The sequence below is a fragment of the Acartia tonsa genome, chromosome 11 (genome assembly GCF_053477335.1).
Source record: "Acartia tonsa isolate MP-2025a chromosome 11, ASM5347733v1, whole genome shotgun sequence".
Lineage (NCBI taxonomy): Eukaryota > Metazoa > Arthropoda > Copepoda > Calanoida > Acartiidae > Acartia > Acartia tonsa.
Window position 1 is genome coordinate 30,764,244 of NC_137270.1, and position 21,272 is coordinate 30,785,515.

The 21,272-nt window shown below is 32.9% G+C and overlaps 1 protein-coding gene and 1 long non-coding RNA gene across 5 annotated transcripts in view; one reads left to right on the top strand and one right to left on the bottom strand.

Moving 5' to 3' along the window:
• Pask (PAS domain containing serine/threonine kinase) overlaps positions 1-21,272 on the bottom strand; it is a 41,219-nt gene that overhangs the window by 15,079 nt on the left and 4,868 nt on the right. For all 3 annotated transcript variants that reach the window (XM_080177278.1, XM_080177277.1, XM_080177276.1), the window contains exons 3-17: positions 20,454-20,546; positions 19,790-19,909; positions 19,546-19,622; positions 18,950-19,050; positions 18,367-18,435; positions 17,834-17,897; positions 17,384-17,510; positions 9,747-9,858; positions 8,899-8,995; positions 6,659-6,741; positions 6,103-6,218; positions 5,710-5,821; positions 5,144-5,250; positions 4,441-4,599; positions 569-614 (exon numbers count right to left, since the gene is read on the bottom strand). In XM_080177278.1, the coding sequence (XP_080033404.1) occupies positions 569-614; positions 4,441-4,599; positions 5,144-5,250; positions 5,710-5,821; positions 6,103-6,218; positions 6,659-6,741; positions 8,899-8,995; positions 9,747-9,858; positions 17,384-17,510; positions 17,834-17,897; positions 18,367-18,435; positions 18,950-19,050; positions 19,546-19,622; positions 19,790-19,909; positions 20,454-20,546 (1,483 nt within the window). The remainder of the gene's footprint in view (positions 1-568; positions 615-4,440; positions 4,600-5,143; positions 5,251-5,709; positions 5,822-6,102; positions 6,219-6,658; positions 6,742-8,898; positions 8,996-9,746; positions 9,859-17,383; positions 17,511-17,833; positions 17,898-18,366; positions 18,436-18,949; positions 19,051-19,545; positions 19,623-19,789; positions 19,910-20,453; positions 20,547-21,272) is intronic.
• LOC145331611 (uncharacterized) lies at positions 6,967-8,746 on the top strand. Of its 2 annotated transcripts, XR_013883806.1 has the most exons (4): positions 6,967-7,470; positions 7,742-7,922; positions 8,042-8,185; positions 8,611-8,746. It is a non-coding gene; the product is annotated as an uncharacterized LOC145331611 (long non-coding RNA). The 2 variants fall into 2 exon arrangements; XR_013883805.1 differs by having other exon boundaries at positions 6,967-7,922.

A 21,272-nucleotide genomic window follows, 5' to 3' on the forward strand; every position in this document is an offset into this window, starting at 1 on the left:
ATCTATCTTGAATAGGAAACAAGTAAATAAAAAAACCTTTAAAATCTATGAATCGATCTAGCACCCCAACCACTAAGCAAATCTTAATGGAAATATGTAGAATGTAAATTTATTCAATCCCTGAAAATTTTAGACGTCAATCTTGAAAAGGAATCGAAAAAATCACGAAAACCTAAAAATCTAGCATTCGATCTAGCACCCAAATTATTAGGCTAATCTTGGCTAATTAAGCTCAACTTGATTTAAATATGTAAAATGTGAACTTATTTAATCCCAAAAAATTCCAGCTGTCTATCTTGAAGAGGAGCCGAGAAAATTACCAGTTCAGAGACGATGAGTTACTCTGAAAATCATGTACAGTATTATGGAGAAAAAATCAAAAATATCATAATGTTAATCCCAGTTTTGTTGCCATGGGCCTTTGGCCCTAAGTGGAAAACAAATATAAAACTAATCCTATACACAGAAGGATTGGTATAAATAATGGTTAAACATTTAGTAAAGAAGTTGTAATTCGAGGCACACTTTATGTATATTGAATTACACATTAAATTAGAAATAAATTTACCTTGAATTTAGTTCTTGATCTTTCCAAACTAAATTCTGTTCGTACTCTGAAATAAAAGACTATATAACAATATCATAAAAGCAAGAGTGAAAATAACCACTAATTAGAATATCATAAAATGTACACGTATAGTTGTATAATCGACGTACTTTTAGGCTACTATTATAGAGGATTCTTTGTATCCAGAAAAAGTATAGCAAAAGATTTTTAAAACATTCTAAAATTTCCGAATAATAGCAAACATTTAATAAAGAAATATATGTTTGTTTGTTGCGCAAGATCACGCTAGTATCATCATGGTGCTCCTTAGTCCTTTATGATAAAGCTTTTTATAGTTTATTAGTATGTATAACTTGATAGCCTGTACAAGAAAATGCCTTAAGTTTAAATTTCAAATAGAAGGCACTTCCCTCCCTTCCTTAAAGATCTCCTAGTAGCTTCATGAGGCGTAGCCAATAGTATAAGAATATATTTTAGGATAAGAATTCACTGTGAGCTACAATTGAATCAAGACAAAAGTAAGTGCCGAGCCCTGGGACCTATGTAGGGTGAAAATAGACATAAATCCTAGATGATTCCAGGTGGAGACAAAATATTTTAGCGGGGTCTTTTGGTTTTTTTTCAATTTAAAGTTCTGAAAAAAAATTGAAAAAAATATGAAAATCTTTAATAAAAAACAAACAAAAAATAATTTTTAATATTTTTTTTTATTTAAAGATACAAACAACTTATATAAATACTATAAGCTTTAAAAAAATCACAATTTTCAAATTTAGACTTTCAATATAAAGATTTGTAGAAAAAACCTAACAACAAATTCTAACATATTTCTGATCAACATAGCAATAAAACGTCTTTTGCAAAATCTTTATCATCAAAAATAAATAGCACTTACTAAAGACTTTTTTTCATTTAAACTTATACTTTTCACATTAATTAACTTTAAAGATTGTTTTTTTTAAAAGAAAGGTTGCGTGATTTTTTTATTCATAATTAATTGCCTAATTTTGAGATTCAGATAAAAAACCTTACTGCTTTATATCATTGGATACTCTACTAGCAGCGGCTACGCCTCTAGAGGCATATAGGGACCCTTAGGTTGGGGGGGAAGACGAACCCCCCCTTAAAATTACAGTTTTTTTAATGAAAAAGTTAAAAACATTTATTTTGGAGAGTTGATTCTCTTGGGATAGTGATGGTACCCATCCCCAAAATAGTAATAAACCTTACCAGGACATATAAGAAGCTACCATGTAAAGAAGAACCATATTGGTTCAGTGGTTAGTGAGATCCCTTGGTGCACAAAGACTTACATAGAACGTGTTACTTTATTATAAAGATACATATATACACAGAAACTCTACAATCAGAGTATGTCTGTTTGTTCATCTGTCTGTATAAAAACATTACAGAATATATTTATTTGGTACTAGCGGCTACGCTCCTAGAGGCCTTTAGGGGCACTTGAGAGGGGAAGAAGTGGTTGAATTCTACAACTAGATTTTTATTTTAGACTTAAAAAGAAAAAGTTTTTTTTTGTGTGTGAAATGGGGTCCTTTTTTAGGGGTTGATTTCTCCTAGGATGGTGGAGGTACCCTCCCAAAATAAGTTATAAACCTTTCAAGAACCAATGAGAAGCTACATAGAAAAAAAAGAACCATTGATCATTGTTAATTACTATTCAGGGATCTAAAGGGATAAGACAATGACCGCTAAATTGATTTACATTCCCAAATATGATACATGGATAACCCTTCTGTATGTTTCAGTTAATGGTTGAAATGTTGGGCACTTAATTTAATAATCCAACCAAACAAAAATCGCAACAGGTCCCCTAAGTAGTTAAGCCAACGAATAACAAATTCCTATATTAAACTATGGGGACTAGTCTAATAAAAAGCCCATTGTCCCATCTCGCTCTGATTAATATATTTTTGTATCTGTATGTTACACTTGCTATTTTCTTTATTTGCATTCTTTTAAACTTCACTAATTATGGATGTTGTCTTTTTCCCTTGTTAAATCCAATTACCTAATTCTTGATATTCTTTGAGGTTAATAATTACAATTATATTTTATTAAATGGAAAAAGAACAATTTAATCATAATTCAAGATAAAAATTATTTTATCACTAGCGGTTTTACCCCTAGAGGCATCTAGGGGCCCTTGATAAGTGGTTAGAAGTTGACCCCTCCCCTACTTTCAGTTTTAGTATGTAAAAGAAAAAGTTTTTTTTAAATGTTGGGTAGGAACTAATTTTTTCTAAACTCAAAACTTCTCAGGACAATGAAAAACTTGAACCAAGAAGAACTATATCAGTTAAGCGGTTACAAAGAATCTTCGGTACCGACAGACACCCTCACACACACACACAAACAGACAGACACAGAAACTGTTACTTTTATATAAGGATTAATAGACACTAAACTACTCCTTAATATGTTGATCCTATTATCAGTCTAAAAGATAGGTCAATAAAGAAGAACCAAATTGGTCCAGCGGTTAGCAAGAACTTTAGGCACAGACAGAAAAAACACACGGACATCCTATCTTTTTTATACAGGGATATAACTTTTAAACGATAGGAAATTTTTTTTTTCCAGATGATATTTCTCCCCTGCTTTAAAGAACTATTTATGATACAAAATAGATTGATGTCTGTTTGTCCATCTTTCTGATGCTTAAAAACTGATATGGTTCTTTTTTTACTTTACTATGTAGCTTCTCATTGGTCCTTGGATCGAAGGTTTATAACTTTTTTTGAGAAAGAGAAGAGAAATCGCCCCTTAAAAAAGGACCACAACACACAAAAAAACCTTTTTCTTTTTAAGTCTAAAATAAAAATCTAGTTGTAGAATTCAACCACTTCTTCCCCTCTCAAGTGCCCCTAAAGGCCTCTAGGAGCGTAGCCGCTAGTACCAAATAAATATATTCTGTAATGTTTTTATACAGACAGATGAACAAACAGACATACTCTGATTGTAGAGTTTCTGTGTATATATGTATCTTTATAATAAAGTAACACGTTCTATGTAAGTCTTTGTGCACCAAGGGATCTCACTAACCACTGAACCAATATGGTTCTCCTTTACATGGTAGCTTCTTATATGTCCTGGTAAGGTTTATTACTATTTTGGGGATGGGTACCATCACTATCCCAAGAGAATCAACTCTCCAAAATAAATGTTTTTAACTTTTTCATTAAAAAAACTGTAATTTTAAGGGGGGGTTCGTCTTCCCCCCCAACCTAAGGGTCCCTATATGCCTCTAGAGGCGTAGCCGCTGCTAGTAGAGTATCCAATGATATAAAGCAGTAAGGTTTTTTATCTGAATCTCAAAATTAGGCAATTAATTATGAATAAAAAATCACGCAACCTTTCTTTTTAAAAAAAAATCAATCTTTAAAGTTAATTAATGTGAAAAGTATAAGTTTAAATGAAAAAAAGTCTTTAGTAAGTGCTATTTATTTTTGATGATAAAGATTTTGCAAAAGAAGTTTTATTGCTATGTTGATCAGAAATATGTTAGAATTTGTTGTTAGGTTTTTTCTACAAATCTTTATATTGAAAGTCTAAATTTGAAAATTGTGATTTTTTTAAAGCTTATAGTATTTATATAAGTTGTTTGTATCTTTAAATAAAAAAAAATATTACAAATTATTTTTTGTTTGTTTTTTATTCAAGATTTTCATATTTTTTTCAATTTTTTTTCAGAACTTTAAATTGAAAAAAAACCAAAAGACCCCGCTAAAATATTTTGTCTCCACCTGGAATCATCAAGGATTTATGTCTATTTTCACCCTACATAGGTCCCAGGGCTCGGCACTTACTTTTGTCTTGATTCAATTGTAGCCCACAGTGAATTGTTATACCTTGGTTTTCTATTCGACAATGGTGTCCTAGTTGAGGTGGTGCTGGAAGCCGAGGCGCCCCGCATGGGTGTCCCACTGCAGGTTGCGTAGTGCAAAGGCGTCCCCCCATCCCCAGGGGTAGCCACAAGATGCTGTATGGGGGTGGACCCCGCTCCAGAACTAAACCAGTAAAAATGTTAAATTCTGTATTGTTAAAATTGCTTTCAAACAAAAATTAAATAAAACTTGATGAAAGTAAGCTTAAAGACTAGCTAAAATTCAATTAGCTGAAAAGCGTCGCTAATCAGTAATGCTCTGTTGTTTAGATTGCCAAGAAGAACCATCAACTGAATATCAAAAGCTATGAGAAAGTCAAAGTAACAATAAATGGATAATATATAAATAAGTCACGAAACCTTTAAGAGTTAAGACTCGCAAAGGCTGTCTGCAAATAAGAGACGCACAAAACAAGATGGCGATTATTTCTCTTATTTGTCTATTGGATGTATATTGTATAAACTGATGTATTATGGAGATCTCAAATATGTTTGTGCAGTAAGAACATGTTATTTTTGGTATGGGGAGGGGATGGCGTAAATGCGGTAGATGGGGGGGGGGGGGGGGGGATCGTTGTTTTAGCCACATGCCAGTATTACTTTATCAGAGTAAATGAAAATCTGGTGCAACATCCAAGAAATAACAAACCGATTATAATTGTGTAAACCTGTGGTGAAAAACTCTACATGGAGAATCTGTCGAGCTGGAGGTTCCAGGATGGACAGCATGTGCCGGGGTAGAGGTAAAAAGCTCCATTGGAATTTTTACTGGAGTCTAAATTATATGAACACAGTTGAGAAAAAAGGACGCTATTAATAAGACCTTTAAATCTTCATATTAAGATGGTTATTTGCTGCTTATGATGTGTAACTTTGATGACGGCTAGCGGTTAAATAAAGAATTTAAGCAGTCAATCATTTGAAGCCGATTAGCTAACAAAAAATCAGAGGATCTGATATTGTCTGTATAAAATGTTTCTGGAAATGCTTATTTCCAAAAACCAAAGAACTTAAAATCCTACTAAAAAACACCTAAACATACATGGTTTATCCTTCTTAGGCTTATTATTAATTTGGATTTGAAATGATCCAATAAGGCGTTTGAAGGCGCATGGCTAAAGAAAACTAGCATAAAATAAATTTTTTTTTCCACGAATATTTGTGAACTGTTAGATAATTATCTCTGCACTATTAAGTATTTAATATTACAAATTAAAACGGTCCAACGAGTTACCTTTAAAAAGGGTCGTTTGAAGACAGGAGATTTTGGTTCTGTTTGATTTTCTTTTTCTTGGTTTACATTACAGGAGGAGGACGTTGAATTTTCACCTTCTTCTTGCTCACTTCTGTTTCAAATAGAAAACGATTTACATTTTTCTTTCATACACAATGTTTGTCTAAATCTTAATTAGTTTTTTTGGGATACGATGAACAGTAAATTCATCCACCCATAAATTCGCCTTTGGTAGCTTATTTTATTGGGAAAGAGTGAGGAAAATTTATCTAAGCGCAACTGTCCTCTCTCTCTCTCTGGTTCCCAATGACTATCCCAAAATCTTAATTAGTTTATTTATATTTTTTAAAACTTCAAAGACCAACATTGTTAAAAAATATGAAAGATTCTTACTTTTGATGTTTTGGAGATTGAATTTTCAAGTTTGATACATTTATACTAATTTCTTCCAGTGGTGATGAATCATCAGGACATTGGTCTCTTGTGGTTCTTTCTTTTCCTCCTTCACCCTAGTTTATAGATTAAAATAAATATCTTTAGTTATGTGTACTGTTATACCTGCTGTCTTAATATTCATTTCTTAATTTACTTTGTCAATTAATCAGTCCAAAACGCTAAAAATATGTAATTTTCTAAACTGCTATTAAAACTAGACCTTTCACATTTCTCTTTCATAGATGAATCGACAAGTAGCATTATTAATGATTTTCGTTGCTGCTATTGAAGAAACATTGCTGATTTTCTGTATTTGTCTGCCAGTCTATTGGTCTTGCAACAAAAGATAATTCTTTTTCCATTTTTTTATGTCCTTCTTTCTCTTTCATCCTCTCTTTTTTGGGACCACTGAACATTTTGTTCTGTCACTCTGTCCGTTTGTCAATACATCTTTTATTATTGTGCTTCGCTACTTTTGGATGTAGTTATCCCTGTTTTTTAAGACATCATCTACCTCAGGTTCAGATAGTTCTTCACACCCTAGGTCATCGTCATCTGTATGCTCGGCACTTGGCAAGTCAAATTCGTCATAAAAACCTAAAATATTAAACAGGTTAACATTTGAGTTTTATTTGAGCAAAATTAATCCTTTTATATCCTATTAGTTAGTAGTGAGTTCTATTTTGTCTAAAGCCTAAGATCTCAAATACTACTTAACTGTTTTGGTTATCTATTTTAAGAAAGCTTCACATAGGTCCTGTGATCATTTACATTTAAGTCTTGATTTTCAGCTTTTTTTCTAGTCCCTTTGAACACATGTGAAAGATAAATCATAAATATTGGTATTTAGATGCCATGGGAAACAGTTGAACAGCACAAGTCCAATAACTGATAAATTAGGGTGAAGATAGAAAAAGGGGTGAAGAATTCAGTATACTTGAGCAAGAAAAGGGGCGAAGCCGATGGATAAAGTCAAGTCAACAGTAATACTGAGTCTAAAGTGGTAAAGATAAGCTGAGTAGAGATAAAAAGAGTCAAGCCTACAGTATCTACTAAGTCTGCAGAGAAGATTCTTCTCATGCCACCCATTATAATCTGTAATTGCTAAATCATTTATTCTTTTATTACCCCTTAAAAAATAAACCCAAAACAGCAGAAATTGTATGTAAATATTAGTATGCTGAAATAAAAAATTGTCTTAAAATGCCAAAACTATATGCACTGTAAAATCAAAAGTAATTCAATTGAGCTTTGTTTTAATTTCAGACTAAACTTTTAAACCAATGAAAAATTAATATACAATTATAATTAGGGTGGCCAATAAAGGTATATTTTGTATTATTATTATTTGGTTTGTTGACTGAAGCTAAAGTAAGATCGATTAATATCTACCACTTTGCTAAAGTCAAACTGCTGAAAATTAATGTTAAAAAATATGAAATTGGAATGCATAGAAATGACAGAAAGCAAACAAACTAAAAAGAATAGTGAGAATAATTATTTGGAACTAAAAGTAATTTCGGGAATTTTGAGTAAATGTAAATCATGTTAAATTAGAAAACTTACACCTGGCTCAAATAATACTATCCTTGTTTAGGTGGCTGACCAAGACAGGCTAAACAGTCTATGACGGAAAAGTCCCCTAACGGCAAATTCCCCTAACCAACCTAAAACAAGAGATAACGGCGGAAAACAAGCCTATCAAGCAGACACCAAGTTCGAAGCTAAAATTAGTGTGCCTTACTGTGGAAGGAAAGCTATCACACTTAGAAATAAAGGTACTTATCTTAAAATATAAAAAGTACGATTCAAGAAATGTCCACAATGCCATTTAATAATCTATACTTTAAAGATATAGTAATGATATCTTCAAAATACTAATAAGATATCCTTTTAGATAAAGCTTCTCCAGAACACCAAGACTAACATCTAAGCTACCATCATCAAGGAATATATCTCCAACCCACGCAACGCCCTGTGGGGAAATTGAACTGCTAATTCTTAGAAATCTGGGAACAAATCTTTTCACTGAGAGAGCCATGTAAGTTATTTTACTCATTTCCCATAAACATTTAAAAGTTAAAGAAACCGAAACCAATGATAGACCAGTAAATTGTTTAATTAATATAACAATTGTAACTTCTTTATTTTAATTTCTTTTAATTTTATTTCCTAAATCAGTGCTTTCACGTATTACGGCCATCCTAAAATACACTGTAAAAATCGTTTCACACTGTAAGAAAATATTTCCTACATTTAACAAATTTTATTACACTTTAAATATTTTTCTTTATTTTAAATTTTATTTAATCCACACTATGAAAATAATTTCCTATTTTAAAAGTTTTATTACACTTTAAAATTTTTTCATTTATTTCACACTGTAAAAATAAATTCCCATTAAAGAAAATTTTATTACACTTTATTTTTTTTTACTACATCTAATTCTCTCTTTTTTTATTGTAGGTAATTTGTTACCATCAGTATGAGTCACAAACACAAAGCTCTAAATATTTCCAGACCAAATAAAGATTAAAATGACCATGGAATAAAAGTAGTGGTCACACCCTTGGGAATCTGAGAAAATAACAGGTTTCCACAACACAGATCCCCTAGATGCTAGGAGCAAAGTAATAAGTAAATAATAAGGAAATGTGTTGGTCCGTTAAGATTTAACAACTCAACCAATTGGGTTTATAATTTGAGGGAAGCTTACATGAAAAGAGAAATCGCCCCTTGAAAAAAATAGCTTACCTGGTAGAACTTGTTCTATTGTGTTTCCAACAAGTTGATCTGGCCCATACCCAAGAACAAGGCTTGACAGACCAGGATCACATTCAAGTATTTGGCCCTAAAATTTAACAGTGTGAGAAAAAAATTTGTTGGAATAAACAAATCATAAACAAGGATAATTCATGAGAACATTCAATAAATGCAATAAAATAAAAAAAATTAAACTAACTGTCTAGTTGTAACCTCTTGTGTCTAAAAAACGCGTACACCTAACATAGATTGATGTAAAATTTGGCTATAAATCTAATAAATCAATCTTGCAGTTTGAAAGAATTTCAAAAATTTCAAAAAATACCTACCAAGACTTGAAAATCATATTATTTTATAAATGCTGCATAAATGACTGTCCTGTTTCACAATGATGACTATTTTGGAGGTGCCTTATTGATTGCTATTTATTGTAATACAAATTCATATATGTTAGATGGTATTCTTGTAACATGTTTGCTATCAAACTTGTTAAATGAACTTCATGGAAATATCACTTTATTTTGTCATCAACATGAAAGGGGAAATTGAAAATTGGACTGCTATAGACAATATTTGTTAACTAACACATACACTAATATACTCTGGTAGCATATGCTATAAAAGCTGTATACAAATTTTCTGTTGAATGGGTGAGTGCGTCAGTGAGGGAAACAACTACTTATAGAGAAGCTACACAATTAAAAACTAATCAAAAATTATTAACCTTGAAGTTTAGTATTAGAAGCCCTAAACAAACAGTGACATATTACCCAATATAGATATTTCTGGGTCCAAACTGTTTTAGACTTTTTGGGAGTAGCTATGACCTAATAATGTACCTGGGGATTTAGTATTAAGAGTCCAGTAAGACTGGAATACACCCAAACGGTGACATGAATACCAGGTACAATGCTGGCAGAATAGTCTACAGCAGAGCCTAGCTCCTCTCTCCTATAATCAATATAATTAAACATGATGCCAAACTTAAAAATTACTCAATAACTGATAAATAAACAGTTGTCTGTTTGTTTCGGAACGCATGCCTTGCCGTTCTCGAAATCTTAATCTCAAGCCCTCCGAATGACCAACATGTGAATGTTTACGAATGTGTATTTATTACCATGAAAACAGTGAATCTAAAACAAAAATATAAAAATTAATTACATAATATTAATGGTTTATTATTTTTGTAGATCGAGGTTGCGTGATTTCAATTTAATTAAAAATATAAAATTTCTAAAAAACTTTAAATTGGCACGAAACATATTAAATAGCATCAGAAATTGATAATTTTAAATTCAAATGATCAATAAAATTAAGGAAAATATTCGTATGTCAAAAGTTAGCAGTTAAATGGTCTATTTGTTGAAAAATTAATGTTTTAAATTTCTTCGTAAAAATATACCATACTACACTTATTATTAAGAATTAAAGATAAATTCTTACCACATTATGATGTCAAACTAAGCAGAAGGCTTATTTGAGATATTCCACACATCAGAGCACATGTATATTCAAGCAATACATTATTTTCAATCACGTAGCTCTTCACGTGGGACTAATCAAAGGATAAGTGCGCGTTTCTTTTGTCCGTTTACAAGCCACGCGCCGCGCGGAGATAGTTAGGAATGCCGCGTAACACACTCATTCTCTAGGAAATTTGGTGTAAGGAAACAGGGATTAATGGGTTCGAACTTGCCAGGGAATACAAGAAAAACATACCGAAACACACCCGTCTATTCACTGGGAATCGAACACAATACCTCATCTTTGCAATATGCGTGCAGACAGTATCCACTAAATCACAATCTCACAACACATAAACCACAAGAGTTTAAAATGTTATGGCCATAAGGCCTAAAATTAATTATGGTAACTCGCGAATACCACAATAACTCAAACCGAGTCCACTACCACATAAGGATAGGAATAAGGAATGGGAAAAGCATTCAATATACATGAATTGCACATTTACCACTCACACATCTCATTATATCATGGCCTCATAATCTCAATAAAATTAGAATTACAGACCATGTAATTGCGAATACATGAATTAATAATCAATAGTACCTAAACTTCAATTAGGCACCTACATAATAAAACAGGTAAATGATTTTTATACTAAAAATCGCATCAATAATTAAATAATCAACTCAAACTTTTAAATCAAAAGAAAGAAAGATTAAATAATGACATTTTTTCTACTAAATCTTTTTGCTAGAAAAGAAAAGTAAAATTTCATAAAAAACTTCTCAATAATTAGCATTTTCCAGCGGAAAAATACTCGGGCTTACATCTAAACACTTTTAGATAAGATAGTTAAGATCCTTAAATCTAACATGTTTTAATAAAATAGATACTTAAATCTAAATAAAATATGACTGTAAAAAAATCATCAAACATCGGAAAATTAAAATTTCATAACTTTAAATCTTCGTGAATCAAAATTGCGTAAAATAAAATTGCAATTGAAATATGCAAATTAAATTACCAAAATAAAACAAAAGCTCAATTATAAGAAAAGAACTTTTCTAAATGCTGAGTTTGCAATTCCTCTCTGCTTTGAAAAGAAAGCAACTTATACGTATTCAAACAGTCATAATTAAGGCAATTTGAGGCCTCAGTTAGAATGAATCCCTCAAGATACAAACTAACAAATCATCAAATATAAAAATTGCCATGTTCCAGCTATCCTGTCGGACGTTATGTCTTTCCATCACAACTTTTGATACTGCATAATTTCCAACAGGATTTCTGGCGCAGGGCTACATCAACTGAACAAACATAATTAGTGATGTTTAATTCAAATTAAAATAAAAAGAATCATGAATAATTCAAGAAACTTTAGAATCATCAATCAAAGCAATCAAAATAAAATTATCTTATGCTTTAGTTTTGCCGTTCTGTAGTATGTCTGGCCGAGGTAACAGAGCTAAGATACACTATAGAGCGGTCTTATTAAGCTTAAATCTTCGAACTCAAAGAATCTACTTAATTCAAGGCGAAAAAAATCTGCATTTTTTCTTTAGGTACATCAGTTCAAAGGTAAACAGTAATAATTTTAATATACATGTAATATTAAATTATTTATGTGATTGTAATAAATCATAAGGAAATATTTAAATGATGTAAAAATCTCATTTTGTTAATTTCTTATCATATCAAATTTCAATCCAACAAGGATAAAAATGTTTATATCTGTGCAGGTACCTAGGAAATTTTCCGCGAAAAGAATCCCTGGTCCCGGAAAGACTTAAATCATTGAAAGAACTTGCGTAAACGTATAAAAAACTTAAGTTTGCATTTCAAATGAAAAAATCTTGCATCGATTTGAAAGTTTAGACGAAATTGTGTCAAAATTTTGCGTTACTTAAAAATCTTAAGAAATGTTACCCATTTCTTTTTAAAAAATAAATACATTGAAGCAGTATTTTAATATATACGATAAAAATGAAGGTAGAGTTAATTTAAAATATGCATAGTTTATCTTAAATTAATTCTGTGGCATTCAGATAAAATAATAATCAATATTTTAATAATACCATACATCGCGTTCGTTATTATAAATGCTTAAACATGAACGAAAAATATATATACCTAGGAAAATAATTGCTAAAGTATTTTCTCAAGGTTTGAAATTGTCCGAAACCGCTAGGTACGTATATTACTACGAATCTCTGCTCTCGGAATGAAAAAAAATCTTTACGCGTGGATTAATAGGAATCCCAGCTCCCGGAGTGAACAAAAAAAAAACTTTTGTACATGAATTGTTAAGAATCTCTGCCTCCGGAATGAAAGAAAATCTTTGATTTGCTTACAAATTTAAACAAATATCTTGATTTTTTGCGATAATCTTTTAAAATAATAACGAGGAATATCTTAAACATTATCATGATAATATTACATGTTGTGTTCTTTACTTTAATGCATTATTTCATATGAGAATCTGAGAAATAACATTTTTTAAGTAAACGTGAACCAGAAAAAAAATACTTTTCGAGGTATTTTAAATTCTGCAAAAATCATTTGACGAACTTTGCTTTTCAAAATCATACTTAAAGAAACAAAATCTTTTTAAAATCTGATTTAAAAGTCTAAACAGTTTTGTAGAATTTTTGTGCTTAGGTATGAACAATAAAATTAGTTGAATAATGAATACTTATTCTTTACAGAACCGATTTAGGTTTCTTTCACAAGCTCAACATAAAACTTGTAATATTTTTCTTTAAAGATCATTTTCACATAAATAGTTTATGTTGTGGATTAGATATGTGTGGTTTGAAAAATTTCAATGACTTTCTGGCGGCAACACCCGCCATATTTCCACCCGCCATTGGCAGACCTCTTACCCTGCGTCGGGCGGCCAGCTTGGCAGCAACCAAGTCGATTCTTGATTCATAACACCACCAGGGCACGTAATAAAAGTGTGGCTGTCATAAAACTTAGAATCATCTACTGGCTTTTGTCCGGCCGGAACCGAAACTCCCGTCGGCTCTTGTCCGGCCGAGACCGAATTTCTTATCGGCTCTTGCCCAGCTGGAACCGAAACTCCCGTCGGCTCTTGTCCAGCTGGAACCAAAACTCTGATCGGCTCTTGTCCAGCCGGAACCGAAACTCCCGTCGGCTCTTGTCCGGCTGGAACCGAATCATTCAGCGGCTCAACACCCGCCGTAACAAAGTTATCAACGACTACAGTATCGTTACCAATATCATCAGGAATAACTGCAGCACAACTAACATCATTATCAATATTAGCCACGGCAACACCCGCCGTAGCCATGTTGTCAACGGCTGCGGCACTAGCAGAACCAAAAGGTTCATCAGCCGCGTTACAAGCAGAACCAACAGGTTCAATAATAGCATCACAAGCAGCACCAACAGTCGGCTGCGGCTGAACATCTGAGCAGACAACATGCCTACTCTTTGCTAAACCATTAGCACTAACAGCAAAATATCCAGATCCAAACAGGCTGGAGTAAAGCATGGTTTCTCCTACTGAACGTTCAGAGTAGGGAAACATCGATGGGTGCAGGTGCCCTACGAGCAAATCAACCTGCCCATTAACCAAAGTAAAATCTTCAGGTTTCATATCAAACAAAACAGCTGCCTCCACAGGATTTATGGAGCAGATCGCCTCTTTTGGACCAATGAGAGGCACTACCACAGGTTCTAATATGTGATAATTTTTGTGTCGATCAACTAAACATAACTTGACCGTCGGGAGACGTTTAACTTCACCGTCAGCTAGAGAAATTCTTGCTGAACGTCCAGTAAAAGGTAACTGAAGTTTATTAACAAGTGACTGGGTTACCATTGTGGTAGTTAAACCAGTGTCCCACATAGCGTTCACTGGGACCTTCTGGCGATTAATGTCAACGACGTCTAATTGTTGTAACATTAACATTAGGTTCGCCTCAGGGGAAGTATGTACTTCATAGACGGCGGCAGCCATATCAACACTCTCATGCAAAAGGTTGTTATGGGCCTGACCACAATTGTCCACTTTGCAGCCGCCTATTACATCTGCCTTCGGGCAATCCACAGATTTATGCCCTTTTTGCAAACAAATCCAACAGCATCCAGCACTCTCCACAATACTCTTCCTGTCTGACACTGACAGGTCATGAAATTTTGGGCACTTGTAAAGTAAGTGCATGTCATCACAGCCATTAACAAAACATGACTGCTTCATCTTAGATTTACCAGGTTTACCTACGGCGGTAGCGGCTGTCGCAAGGTTACCTTTCTTCTTAGAGGGGGTGTCCATATCAGTCGAACACCTCATTAAAATGGCGCCACGCTGTTCTTCAATAATCTTTAACAGCTTTGGGACGTTTGGGACATCCATCGAGCCCAATGATAAATTGAGCTTATCTTGAAAATCACGTGGCAACTTCTTGGATAACATCTCAAGAAGTATCACGGTCAACCACTGGCTGGTGGTGACCTCATCATCTTCATCATCTTTAGTCAGCTGCTCCAGCTGGCTAACTGCTCCGCCAAACTCTGCTAACACAGTCACAATCTGGTTGGAGTCCGACGGTTTAGACTTCTTCTCCCATTGGTTGAAAAGGCAGAGCATCTGACGTGTTTTGGACTTAAAACGTGCGTCAAGGTAGGCCCACTGAGATTCATGCGATTGAATCTGAATTAACTGGAGTCTAAGCTCTTTATTTTTACAGACCTTTTCACTGCTCAACAATAACTGTAAATACGACGGGTCTTGTCCTACAGTAAGCTTTTTAAAAGTGTCTTTAAAACTTACATAGGAAGCTTCCAGGCCGTCGAAAGATGGAAGAAGACGTTCGTCGACACGATTCATATATCCTGGCGTGAACAATAAGAGATATAAGTTTTCCGGAATTTTAATGTAGGGAGTAGATTTGAAATCAGCATCAAATTTTAAGGATTTTTTATAAAATTCGTTTTTTGTATAATTCTTTATCTAAAAGCGGAAATACAAATTAAGTTGATTAATTTTGGCATCCGTGATTGGTGGATTTAAAAAATCTGCGCTCTGATTGGATGTCGTACATCATTCAGCCAATTAGAGCGCAGGTAGTTTAAAATCCACCTATCCTATTGGTCAAAATTAATTAACTTAAAATGTATTTCCGCTTTTAGATAAAGAATTTTACAAAAAAATAATTTTATAAAAAATCCTTAAAATTTGATGCAGATTTCAAATCTACTCCCTACATTAAAATTCCGGAAAACTTATATCTCTTAGTGAACATAGAACCGGCGACGAACTGTGGTGTGCCAAACGGTGACACAAATGGCGATGCTGTCGAGGCACCCGCCGTCGTCGTGGGTGGCTTCACAGGTTCAAGCTTAACCTCAGCCAGACGTTTCATCAAAGCAGACAAAGTGTTTATAATTGCATCAGGCAAGGGAAAGTATGGCCCTTTAATAACTTTCACAATCTTCAAACATCGATCATAAAGTTCAGCCTGATGGTTAGGCAAATTATCACCAACAACATCAACAACACTTTGAATGTCACTAAGCTCTTCTATAGCATCAAGAGCGTCTTTCAAGGCACTATAGTCTTTTTGTACAGTAACTATATCAGAATAAATGTCACTAAACTCGTCAAGCTCTTGGATTCTCAAACCAAGCTTGCTAAAACCGACCATGATGCTGTCAAATGTCTCGAACTTGTCATGGACAAGGATTGATTCCTTAGTGAGATGTCTAACATTAAGTTCTGAAGTATCACTGACCAACTTCATCACTCTATTTAGCTCACTGGTTAGGGCATCAACGGCTGGACGCAGCCGCTTACTCAATTGTTCACCTTTATTCTTTTTAGGACCCATAATTGTCACTAAAGTTAACTGTACTGATTATGACTATAATAATAATGTGTGGTAAGGTATCACAACCAACACATTCACAAAACTTCACAGAATGTTCTTAGCTGCATCTGTTCTGTCTTGTTTTCATTGTTTCGGAACGCATGCCTTGCCGTTCTCGAAATCTTAATCTCAAGCCCTCCGAATGACCAACATGTGAATGTTTACGAATGTGTATTTATTACCATGAAAACAGTGAATCTAAAACAAAAATATAAAAATTAATTACATAATATTAATGGTTTATTATTTTTGTAGATCGAGGTTGCGTGATTTCAATTTAATTAAAAATATAAAATTTCTAAAAAACTTTAAATTGGCACGAAACATATTAAATAGCATCAGAAATTGATAATTTTAAATTCAAATGATCAATAAAATTAAGGAAAATATTCGTATGTCAAAAGTTAGCAGTTAAATGGTCTATTTGTTGAAAAATTAATGTTTTAAATTTCTTCGTAAAAATATACCATACTACACTTATTATTAAGAATTAAAGATAAATTCTTACCACATTATGATGTCAAACTAAGCAGAAGGCTTATTTGAGATATTCCACACATCAGAGCACATGTATATTCAAGCAATACATTATTTTCAATCACGTAGCTCTTCACGTGGGACTAATCAAAGGATAAGTGCGCGTTTCTTTTGTCCGTTTACAAGCCACGCGCCGCGCGGAGATAGTTAGGAATGCCGCGTAACACACTCATTCTCTAGGAAATTTGGTGTAAGGAAACAGGGATTAATGGGTTCGAACTTGCCAGGGAATACAAGAAAAACATACCGAAACACTGTTTGAAAATGTGAAATTTAAATAATTCATTTTCTCGTATTCATTCGAATCCGGTGGATAGGAACCGGTTCTCATCCATACGAAAAAACTATGTCTAGCATCGTATTATATCCAGTTTTCTACGAATATAGAAATGTACAATCACAAGATTAAAACTAGTTTTTTTAGCCGGTGCCTTCGGCACCACGGGGCTAAAAAACTAGTTTTAATCTTATAATTGTACATTCTATATCCGAGGAAAGCCGTTTATAATACGATACGAGAAATAACTATTCTTGAATAACCTAATAGATGACAGATAAACAAAAATTAATATTACCTTAGTATCACAGAAATAGGAAAGTAAAGATTGTCTTCAGTCCTTCCAGTCCAAGCCAGCTTCAGCCTGCTGCCAGCTTCTACTTCTGGTAAGCTTATCCTGGGTATCAACTTGTCTATACTTTCACCTACAAGCAAAATCAGTTAACTAACAAATCTGCGTAAAAATTCTGTATGGGGATCTACTAGCATAACAGTCATTAGGTTTACTTTAGAATTTCTATAGATGATTCAAAAATTTTGTACAGGTTCTCGGTACGAGGTAAAGTTTTAAATCTATTCTAGTCTGATTCTGGGTTTATTGTTGAAAAAGAAAGCTGAAAAATTATGTTATACAATTACAATTTTTAGCTATTGACAAGTTGACTCTTTATCTAAATCTTTGAGGCATCTAATGGACAGGTATTATACAAATTTTATATAGTCAGTTAATTATGCACAAAATGATTACCTAAGCAAGATGCCAGTCTTTGTTGAAAAATAGTTTCTGCATTATCGTCCAAGTTTGTTATTAGTCCTGTTTTAGAAATTAAATATCCTTTTCTATAAAGTTGAACATTTATTTTAAAATTCATATAGAATACCTGGATATTTTGAGAGATTCTCGCATACCTTTCTAAAATATTTAACCCAGCTGACTAACAAAACGATAACCTCAATCCTCCCCCTCCTTTATGACTATACACATCCTTTCCCCTAACCATAGAGGAACGTATTGACTACTAACTGAGGACTATACTAGCAGCCAAAATCTACGACAAAAATTCCCTTTTCACAATATCGACTTATTCTAAATTCATTGTTTAACAATCATTCTAACATGGATTTAAAAGTGAGACGTTTTTGTATTATATTGTAGGAATTGTAACGTTTTTTCATATATTTCTAGAAATTAATTTTATGCAAGTCGCAAAATTACCTAAATGTTTTCAAGTTTTCTTCTACTCTTGAATTTGCTAAAATTTTTTTTATGAATATTTAATTTCCTGTGCTGTCAAGCTCTATGTGTCCAACAACTTTGTATACAGGCTCCAAGAAAACAAGCATAGACGTCTGGAAAAAAAAAGAATTTGATTTCCATCTATCTATTCGACTAATCTTATGAATGAAAATATGTATCCAAATAACTATCCATTCCATTTTTAATCTTTTCTGTCTTTGACTATCTATCTGTTGCTGGACTAATTTTATTATCTCCATATTTGATTATAAATATTGTATGTCTGTCTTCCTTTGTATCTGGTCTGTCCATATATGTACAACATTTTTTTCCATAAATTTCAAATTCTTTTTTTATTTATTTATCTATATGTAGGTATTGATTGTCAGTTCCACTTTTTTTCTGTAAATCTTTATAATGTTTATCTTACTGACTTTTAATCAGTCTTATTAATAGAAACATTACTGCCAGTGGCGCGCATAGGGTTTTGTCGGTCCTTTTAGTGCAATCTCTCTAGAAATCGTTACAAACTTCTGTTAACATTCACACATACACATGTACAGACAAGTATACACACACACGCACTTTTCTGTATTACATTTTACTAAGTATTTTTCATTATTTTACCTCTGAATCTGGTAAATTTTTGGTTGTCAAAGAAACAGGAATTTTGTCTCCATCTAGACGGACAAGATTCACTACTTCTCCATTTACAAATACAGTCTCTCCTAGGAGAAAAATTATTAGACATCTATTCTAGTATGAAGGCGATTTCTCACAGAAGATCCCTCCACCAAAATAGTAATTGATCTTTCCTAGATATATGAGAAGATTCATTGTAAAGGAGAACCATATCGGTTCTGCAGTTCGCTACTCATACACAGACAGACGTCTAGTTACTTTTATAGTTAGGACTAATTAAAACTCGTGGAATGGTTAATATAACCGGTTGTTCCAAGTTCTTTGCCTGCAAGTCCTAAAGAAAAACATTTTTAAGGCAAACAACAATATATTTGAAACAGAAGCATTACTTTCATCGTTTCTAATATGATGAAGTTTGGACCAAGATTCTAACATTAAATCGTAGAAAAAAAGTCGAAAGAGTAAAATAGAATCGAAAGGTTAACAAAATTAAAAGAGATAGATTAGTAGAGCACAAACAAAACAGATACACATAGAAAGCTTGTAGATTAGCTTTGATATTTAACTGTAAAAACTTCTACCTGTCTCCGAGTCTAATTCTAGCTGTTCTAAGGTTTCTATGTCATGGTTGTTCTTATGTTCTATGTAGTCAAATAATCTAGGAACAATAAAGTTTTATACAGTAAGAATTTATATTATCAAAAAATCTTATAAAGATAGGGTTACGGCCAAAGTGTTTAACGTTCTTTACGTGCCTGATGGAGTAATGGACGCACTGCCACAACATAATTATAGAGTAGCCACACTATTAAGTAACATAAGTACCTTATGTCATCTTGTTTTGAGTCTAGGTCCAAAATTTGTCTGAATATACTGTTACACACTTCCACCTTCCCAGTGTTGTGGCTTACTATAGCCCACGCCTTCTTGGGGTTGTTAAATATTCTAAAACAATATACTTTAATAAACGTAACGGGATATCTGTGAGACTGTCCGTCTGTATGTACCGAGGGATCTCCCTAACTACCAAACCGATATTGTTGTCCTTTACAATGTATCTTCTATTTCCTGGGATGGTTTATAACTACATATTTTGGAGGAGAAAACTCATATAGATTTTTTTTTACTTTATCTTAATAATATCCTCAAGAATGTGCCTTCGAGACCTCTAAGAGTCTAAAGCTTAGCCGCTAGTAAAGTTATAAAAATATAGAGATACAAATTGTGTTGTTAGAGTTCCACTTCCAGCGTTATAAATGAACAATCTTGGGAAATTACTTCTATTGCCCAATTCTAGCCAAATATGACAGGTGTCTTACTTAACTCCACTTTATATTTAGACCTAACATAAAGTCGTATTTGGTAATACGATTAACAAATAAACTGTAATCATGTGGTATCTACCAAAGGATTATTAGCAAGTACTCATCATCCACTGAACCACCAGGTACATTACCATAAAAGAAGTTTTTAAATCAAAAGGACCTACCTGGCTCCCCTAGCTCCCTGGGCCAGAAAACTAAGGTTGGATAAATGTTCCTGGCTTCTACTCGAGTTTAACAGGGCAGGTGATAATAACCGTCTGAAAAAGAATAAAAGATCTCTAATATAAAATATAATTGTGAATTTAACAGGAATGAAAACATCCATAAATAAAAAGCAAAGCAAAAATGATTGGATGAGTATAACTATACAGTCAAGGCAATTTAAAGAGCAGGTGTTAACTTGACAAACATCAAGAATAAATTCATCGAAAAAAATTAAGAAATTTTTCACATGCATTTTTACATGTTTTAAAATTTTGTTTTTTTGCGTGACTGACAGACTGACGGACCAAACAAAACATAAATCTTTTTAGGTATATATAGGGATTCTTCACACAAAGAACTCAGCCGTCTACCTTGAATTGCAACAGAAAAAAATAACATCTTCCCATAGCGTTACGGAATGACGGACGATTGGACAAAGTTAATTATAAGGTAGTTTTGCGACTAAAATATAGTACCTACAAACCGACACTACTAAAATTCAAAATAAATGTACAAACCGGATTGGGTCATCTAATAAACAGTTACCATATCAATCAGTCAATAAACTATGTACAATAAGTGCAGTCAATAATTTTTTTTTGGTGGAATATTAGTGCAGCTACTGTAAAAAAGGTAGTTAAATAATAATTAGTTTATGAAAAAGTAATTTTATGGTAAAAGATCCATCTAAATCACATTTGAAGTTCAAAAATTTGCTTAGAGTAAAATTTTTGTTTTGAAGACGATATTATTATATTTATAATATACGCAGCATTTAT